This window comes from Dipteris shenzhenensis, chromosome 1 (assembly GCF_047967505.1).
Source record: "Dipteris shenzhenensis isolate YYH24624 ecotype China chromosome 1, Dip_SZ_1.0, whole genome shotgun sequence".
NCBI classification, from domain to species: Eukaryota; Viridiplantae; Streptophyta; class Polypodiopsida; order Gleicheniales; family Dipteridaceae; genus Dipteris; species Dipteris shenzhenensis.
In genome coordinates this window covers 67,255,803-67,264,739 of record NC_141596.1, presented here as the reverse complement: position 1 = coordinate 67,264,739, position 8,937 = coordinate 67,255,803, and the positions used below count along the sequence as shown (strand labels likewise).

The 8,937-nt window shown below is 39.0% G+C and overlaps 1 protein-coding gene across 1 annotated transcript; it reads left to right on the top strand.

Annotated features, from left to right (window-relative positions):
• Positions 1 to 5,897: 5,897 nt before the first annotated feature.
• Positions 5,898 to 7,353, top strand: LOC147906257 (uncharacterized). Its single transcript, XM_087383835.1, has one exon. It carries the CDS (start codon positions 6,641 to 6,643, stop codon positions 7,052 to 7,054), a length of 414 nt encoding a protein of 137 aa, XP_087239961.1. The 5' UTR covers positions 5,898 to 6,640; the 3' UTR covers positions 7,055 to 7,353.
• The last annotated feature ends 1,584 nt before the right edge of the window (positions 7,354 to 8,937 follow it).

Sequence of the window (8,937 nt, the reverse complement as noted above, 5' to 3'; positions counted from 1 at the left end):
TCATGGGACATGTGATGATACATTTGCATTATGCTCAATCTACTTGTGAATCTAGATGGTTTTCTTCGTTCGTTGGTAAAGCAATAACATGGCAAGGGATACAGGCATTACCTGTCTACCCATTTGAAATGATGATATTCTAATGCTTCAATTTTCTTGGATGGTGGTAGGTAAGTGAACCCTGACCTGGGAGCTTGGACTACCGGATGGATTCTGCACTTTTGTAAACCTACCTTGTTTGGCTGTGATACCTTCGAAATAAAATTACATCTCATTTCTTTTAAATGTTTAAATCTCCATATTTGAATTATTTTAAATATTAATTGTTTAGTTTAAGGCCAATCTATGACTGAATCGATGTATGGTTCAATTATTGAGGGGATAATGAATTCTAAACACACACACACACACACACACACACACACACACACACACACATGCATGCATGCATATGCATATATGCACATCGTCTTGACAATTAAGGTAAAGAATGGATTCACTCTATGGCCAGTTCGAATGAAATGATTCTTTACATGTCAGTAATGAGTCAAATAGCTTTGGACTTATATTATAAATTGATAAAAAATAGGTTGAAAGAATAAAATTAACCCCTTGCTTCTAGAAGGAAAAAAGGAATTTTGCATTATAAATGGTCACATGGTTTTCAGGTTTAGAAAATGCAAATCACCCTTTAAAAAAAATTGGGGCATAAGATTAGCAATTGTCCCTTCATTTTTGTATTTTAGGATAATTTATGAGAAATTACATTGTTTGTGTTGGTTTTTTAAAATTTAGACTTTGTAGAATTTCACATTGAGCTTTATTATGTGAATGATATATTTCAAATTTAAAAGCAAATGCTCATATGTTGCAAAGTCAATTCGAGACTAATGGTAATGAATCATCATGTTCTACTAATTTTGAGTATTCCTCTATGTTTTGCATGGCTATAAAAAGTTTTGTGAACAATTCACATCCAAGTATTTGTGCCCCCATTTTTCTTCTTTTAAGATATTCTCAGGCAAAAATTTCCTAGTTTCTAAAGAAATTATTTTCCTTAATGAGTATGGGCTACCATTAAATTCAAACATATAAGAGACACACATGAAAATACGTGTATTTTGTAAATATAATTCTAAAACTTTTTGTTTCTTTGGAAGTCACCAAGTTCAACAATGCTACTCCGTATCTATAGTATGAAATTTTGCAAAAGAGACACTTAGAGAATTTTAAACAAAATATTGAATTCATGTTTAAAATGTTCTAGAAATGAGTTACAAATACAAACAGAGTTCCCACATCTACAAAGGTGTGGATGAGAATAAAACATGAAGGTTAAAACACACACATACACACCAATGCGCACACATGCATGCATAGAGAGAGAGAGAGAGAAAGAGAGAGAGAGAGAGAGAGAGAGAGAGAGAGAGAGAGATTAACATCCAGGGAGGCCTCATAGGCCTATGGGATAAAAAGAAATATGTCAAAATGACTTACAACATCTGGATAGACCAAAGAGTTGAGGAGTGCACATGGCATCTCAATGCTCATCTCAAGGTTATTATAGCACACATCTAAAAAAATGGTTATCATTACATCAGTTTAAGACTAAGGATCTTTGGGTTTAGATTTGAAGTCTCTAATTAATGCCAATCCATCCTGGTTGACTACCCATTTTCTAGCTTTGTGTGCATCCTTCACTTTAGTGAGTTCAATATTCCTTTGTTTGAGTTGAGTTGGAGTTATCTCCTACTAGAAGTTATATGTTTGCAATGACTTAGATCTAAAGTAAATTGATAAATCTCAAAACTTAACTACCATCTAAATATTAAACCATTAGGTCGAAATTGAACCACTTGGTCCAAATGATGATAGATTGTATTTCTCACTCGTCTAAAATTTGACCATTGAGATAGTTTAGTTACTATGAATATAAAGAGACATTTTTAATTTCTATAAATCTCTTTTACAAGCGTGGACTTCATATACCTATTTATCTTAGCATAAAAAATATGCTCTAATTCAATTATTGGGATGAACTACAATGATTGAGACGAAATTACTTAATTTCTTGTAGAAGATAAAGCATATTTTTATAAATGGAAGTAAATGATGTATTATACATTATATAGTCATGCACCAATTATTAGTAGCTCTAAAACCATTAGATCTACTCATTAACCTCGTTTTTTATTTATTTTTGGTTTGGCATGAAAAGAGAAAAAAAATCTCACCTTTAAATTAGCAATAAGTACATTATAAAAAAATCAAAATTATACTTAGTTTGCAAAAGTTATGAAATTAGTACTCTTTAATGTCACCAAAAGATTATAAGTTTGATCAATATTTAGGAGTAGGAAAAGATCTAGATAATGTCTTGCAAATGAGAACTCATGACTCATTATCATTTTTCACGACTCACTGTTTAACGTGTTTGGCTTTATGCATTAGTGGGGGAAATTTTTTTGGGAGCTTCTTGTCGTTGCAAGCTTTTTCAAGAGGTGAAAAAAAAATTGAGAGCTTTTTTTAGATTCCTTCTCACATAACTTTTAACCTACCCGCAACATGCACACGCACACACACACACACAACATCTTGCTTTAGGTGTGGACAAAAATTTTACAACTCCAAAGAGAGAAAGAATCCTATATCAACGGAAGTAAATTTTTCATGAACTTTCTTGGCATCCTAAAAAGTGTGCAAACAATTTCAGAACATTTGTAGTTACTCTTAGCCATATATATGGATTACATTAAGAGATTTAATTTATCTACATAAATCCTAGAAACATTTATATGGTTGAGGTATCAAGGATCGCATATAATGTTTAAAAAATACATATATACTCTAAATCCCTTTCCACAAAGAAAAGACTTTTGATGCATACATAATTTGGCCTTTCCAACACTGGCAATGAGCTCCAAAGGCCCCAAAACCCTAGAAATGATTGCAAACAAGGGTTTTTGATGATTTTTTAAAATCTCACAAGGGAAAAAAGTGCACTTGTAGGGGCGTGCTAGAGTTTATGTTGGCGCAGGCTCTACTAGGCCCCTGCCAGTGCAACTTCTAGTAGGCCCTTGTAGGTGCACTTTTTTCCCTTGTGGAATTTTGGATAATTGTCAAACAGTTCCTTGGTTTACAGTCTTTTATAGGGTTTTGGTGCCTTTTATGCTCATTTACAATATCAAAGAGACAAATTATGCATCTTTTAAAAGTTTTGATTTTTTCCAAAGAAATTAGAGCTTCTAAAGGATTTGTCTAATGATTGCAAGATATTTATTTCCTTTTATAACAATTATTTATTGAAACATTGAGGGCTTCATTAGAGGCATGAAGGTCACTAAAGACATCATTGCATTAAGAGAGCTCATACATAGTCTTCATTACTTCATATGTTCCGAGGTGTGCTCCTACTCATACATAGCCTTCATTATCATATATGTTGATGATGTGCTCCTACTCATACATAGCCTTCATTACCATATATGATATGATTATGATTATATCAGATTAAGGGTATGCCAAATCCTTATTAAAGATAAAAATTTAATGTAATGAGAATTTCATTGCTAATCTATATATTCATTCTTGTTTAGAAAAGATTATACACTACTTAGGAGTATTAGTATTTTGTAAAAGAAAAAGAGGTTAACATTTGTCAAAATTTCTTTAAACATACAAATAAAGTGTCTCTGGGATTTGTACATATGGGAGGGGGACGTAATACAAGCTCATAAATTTTATTGATGTCTCTAAAAAGCTCACGATAAAAAGCTTACCAAAAAATCACACCCTCCTTCAGTGTTCATTGGCACTATAAAGGAATTCTCCAAGCCTTGGTAGTGGTGTTAGAGGTATACGACACACTGAGCCAAAAGGAAGAATTAGACTTGCTAATCCATCATTGTGTTGTACACTAAAAAGGAATCTTGCAAATCTCTTGTCACGCTTTAGCGTATGTGATATTCTCCACCTCAAATAGTGACTATTTGTACATTAGATGCTCTTTAAGCTAATTCTCACAAGGGGGTCAATGTTTATTAAGAGATATCATGAAGGATGGTAAGGGTTAGGACATATGTAATGGTTTCATCCTAAAGTACCCTTTGAAAGACATGCTAAATGAGTTGTTAGTCTAAAAAGTATCAAGTGCTTAGGGTTAGTTTCCTTCCCTTGTCTCCTACAAAAAGAAAAAAGGCATATTATCCTAATTTAAGCTTTTGTGTAGAACCCTACCATAATACACACACACACACACAAAAGGGTGAGTTAGGGGTTGGCCACACTCTAATCCACAACAATAACAAAACATTTATTTTGGCACTAATTTGATATCGATACTTTATGTCACATCTAGAAGAACCACGATGGTGATTATGTGTCATCCAAGACTACCAATGTGTTTGACTTGGGCCATCGGCTCGATCGACATGTACCACTGTGGCCTACATTGAAACACGTGTCGTGCAATAAGACCATTGTGATGGTTTACTTGGGCCACCAAGCTGGGGTCGTGGTTGATGTGTACCATTGAGGTGGTCAACATGTGCCACTATTATGGTAGTCACCACATGCAAAAGTTGGATGTGGGCCATGAGATTAATTCCATCATCATGATGGTTAATGTGGATGGTTTGAGCCTTGCCTCCATTCCACCTCTCAAAATCTACATGTCTCTCTCTCTCTCTCTCTCTCTCATGTCTCTTTTTCTTCCTTTCCTCTCATGTGTGACGGTAAGATAATCGTCCTAAGTGTTGTCTCTTGGTGTCTTAAAGATGTTCAACTACTACCTTAAACCTATCTTTTTCTCCCATTGTGCCCTAGTCTCCTCTTTTTATTTCCTCCATTTTTGGGGTTTAGTTCCCATTTTGTCCTCTCCTTCACTTTACTTTAGCCTCTCGAGCCTCACTATCAGTCTTGAGGCATTTTTGAGTAGGAGCTCCTTAAAGGCGTTGATTTGGAGAGGGTGCTTTGGAAAGATAAAGAGGCGTATGACTCTATGTGAGAGATCTATTTTTGCAATTTTAAAAACACGTTATATTTTGGACTACAACTTTTTGGCCTCCCTCAAGGTAGCCTTAGCAACGCCTCAAATTTGGCAAAGCAAAAATTAGGCATTTTTAGAATTTTTGAAAGTACATTTTTACTATTGGACAATATCTTGACTCTTCTTCATTGGACTTGAATGAAGACTTTAAAGTGGTTGAGTCTCTCTCTCTCTCTCTGTCTCTCTCTCCCCTTCTTTATCTCCTCAACTTTTCTTCTTACACACCATCTTCACCTTTTCTCCCTCCCCTCTCTTTCTCTCTCTCTAGTGTAGTCTTCTTCCACACCATTTCCTTTTTGTTTGCTTTTTTATCTTGGGCAGGTCTTATGAATGATTAAATATCATTCTCATTGTTTGAAAAACCAATTGGAACTTAGTTCAAAGTTGGCCTGTAGTTACCCAGCTATACGCGCCAAGGGACCATGAAGATGCGATGGTGATGTGCTGCCCGCTCCGTAATCTTTCAGCAAGCGATTCTTTGTCGCTTCTCTCTGGAGGGAGCCTGAACGCATCGATTGAATGAGCGAAACGAGAGAGACAGAGAGAGAGAGGAGAGGGGCTAGTGAGGGAGAGAGAGATGATCGAATGACCGAGAGAGACAAGACAGACAGAGACATAGACGACGAAGGAGGGGGAAAGAGAGAGAGTGAGAGAGAGACAGAGGGGGGGTTGAGGTCCAAGTGTTGCCATCCTAAAAGAGAAAAGAGAGAGAGAGGGGTTGCCATCCTCTTTAAAAGAAGCGTGACTATGGAAAGCTTCGCTGTAGGCTCCGTGGTTGGGTCCCGAATTGAAGCGTGACTGAGAAAATGTGCCCGTGACATCGATGCTTGCAGTTTGTATTGTTAACTCTCAAATTCCAGTGACACTGGCTGGCTCCGGCGAAATCACAGAGCTGCTACAGCTGTTCCGTATGGAGTTGTGTGGGCTCTCGACACATATCATCCTCATCCATCGCCAGCTTGCTTGCTGCATGCTGGTTTTTGTGCTTCCATGCAGCTGTGACTGAAAGAAAGGACGGCCTGTGAAAGAAAACAAATGCCAGGAACTGGGACGCTACACGCATCGCCCGTGGGGGCCGTCCGCACGCGTCGCTGCTACGATTATCCTCACTCGTCATTGTTCCCAACGTCGGTGTACGCGGGGCTTTGAACTTGCAAGTTGCTGCTCGCCGGCGACAACTTCAAGGCTAGCTGCGTCCAAATCCTGCAAAGGGAAGCTGGTTGTATCATATAGGCATCGCTGTTCTGCTCGATTCTAACTAGCGCTTCACGGGCCTGCAGGCCGGCTTCGACCGCCGCACTCCCCTCAGTCCTCTGTTTACCTTGCTTCAGTGGCTTCGCCAAGAAAAGCCTTTCCGGAAGGCCTTGCTGAGAGCGGTCTAGACCAAGAGTGGTCTTGCAACTGCGTAGTTATCATCTTCTGCTGTTGAGGCCGTCCAACTTGGCGCTCCTCTTCGGATAATTTCCGCTCTGCTTGGGCGCGGTTTCTTTGAAGGCGTGACCTTCATTCACGAGTCTTTGAGGCCTTCTGCTGAGAAGGCAGGCGGCGTTAACTGTGACTTGGTTTGTTTTTGGGTTTCATATTTGAGTCCGAATGGCAAGATGGCTTCCAACGCCGTACTCTCATCATGCCACTGGCAGCGCTTTGGTTGCTTTGTCCGGATTTCTAGTGGGTTTATGTGCGACAGTCATGATCGTGAGCCTCTGCGCGTTGTCTAGGCGCAAGCGGATCGGGGACAAGATGTCCAGCGACGGTGGTGATTCTCCTACGAGACAGTCTAACAAAGCGTCTAAGGATGCTGTGGCAAGCCAAGGACAGGCGGCTTCGAAAGAGCAACATGTATCGGAGAAAGAAGCAGCGCAAACGCAGGGTCAATCAGTGTGGCAGCGGACGATTCTTATGGGGGAGAGATGCCAGCGCCCTGCTTTTTCTGGTCTTATTCTCTACGACGAGCAGGGGAATCGCCTGCCTGAGAAGCCGATGAAATCGGTCAGTCGGGGGGTCTGAAAAGAAGCAGGTGGGCAAGTGTGTAAGCACAAACTGGAAGTATGTTGCAGCCATGATATATTTCAATTGCGAGCGCTGCAATGAGCAACAATGTTGATAAGGTTTGCGTGGTTGTGTAGATTTCAGTTTGGAATTCTGTTTGTCAAATGTGAATCCTGGACTTTGGATCCACCATGATAGTGCTTCAGCAAAAGACTAGCAACTTTGTTAATGTGCTTTTCCACTGCAGTGGGGAGTGCTTTTAGCTCAGACTTCTCTTCTTCTTTAGCGAAATGTATTACAAAAATAGCTTGAATTTTGTTTCTGGTGTGTTTTTCAGCATGCCCCCACAAATGCCTAAGAGTTTGTTTTGCCTTTCTCAAGGGCTTTAAATGAATGCCTTCAGGGAGGGGATTTAAAGGTTGTCCTAATCTAAGCGTGAGGTGGTCCCATTGCCTCTGGCACGTCTAGTGAAATTTTCACCTTGTTAAAACTCTCTTTCATCATGAGGATTCTATTAGGTGCCACAGCAAGTAAGCATTTTTTGTCTTCATGCCTTGCTATTCAAGCATGCATTTGTTTGAGCATAGTGTGATGAAATACTTCAATGTAGACATCCTCATAAGAACCATTCTAGTCCATGATATGAGCATGAAATTGGAGTCTTAATAGATGAATGCATAGTCAAAATTACTTTCTTGTATTATGAATGTTACAAGGTACAAGCCTCTAATCTAAAATGTTAGCATAACAACCATTACAATTTTGTGTCTTAAGTTCAATTTATATCTTTACATATGTGTGTTGCGATACAAGTGCCTCTTGTGCATGCTTTTAGATGCCAACATTGATGAGTGATGTGGTTGTACTCACTTCCTATAGAGGAAAGTTGCGAATGTATTTTTTTACATTGGAGTAAGAATGCAATTCACCATGGCACAATTTATGTTTTTAGTACACATGAGTAGCATGACCTATCTATGACGGGTTAGAGACCCGCTCTGAAAATTTCAAGTTGGATCTTGGTTAAGCGTTAGGAATGCATACACAACTCTGTGTGTGTGTGTGTGTGTGTGTATGAGAGAGAGTGTGTGAGTAGCGTCAATGTCCTCAAAGCTCCTAGGCTGCCCATGGCGCATTTGGCATCCGAATTTGTGACCATCTACACACGAAAACATGAAAAGAGAAATGTAAGCTCTACAGAGATCAGCTATGGTAATGGTGGTTCCCCATTTTGCTTTCTAGTAACAACTGAGCAAGGAAGAAGAAGAGCTTGATGTGTGGAGGAGGTTGAGCTTCGTCCTACTTGGAGCTCTGGTGATGTTGGCTTCCCCTTTTGCTTTCTACCAAGAATTGAGCTTCTTTGCCCCCTCTCCAAATTTCCAAATGCTCAAAATGCATAAAATTTCAAAAGCCTCTACAATGCTGTGCAATGTGCAATCAAGAGTTCAAAATTCCTGAGGTTTTATTTCATAGTTTCTTCTCCTTCCGTAGAGTGGATATGCATTTCCATTTCTACTTTTCTTTCCCTCCAAATCCTTGGGCACATATCCTCAAGCCTTTAGCCTAAACAAAATTAGTTGAATCCTAATTTGCTCGTTTAAGATTCTATGACATCCTCCTCTTCCTCCTTCCTCCTGTCTCTTGCTAATCTTTTGCATCTCTTTGAGAAGTTGTGGTGTGATAGGGCCTACCGGTGTGAGTCTACTTGCATCTTCCAATTTCTACTCAAGCAATAACTCCGTGTGAGAGGCCATCCTTTGGTACTCTTGAATCTTGAACCTTTTATGACGGATTATCCTTATTGAAATGGGCTTACAACATTCAACTCGAATACATGGAGGGGAATCTCCACATGTTGTATTTTTCCTTTGGCAAGGACCTCAATTGGGCTCTCAACTTGA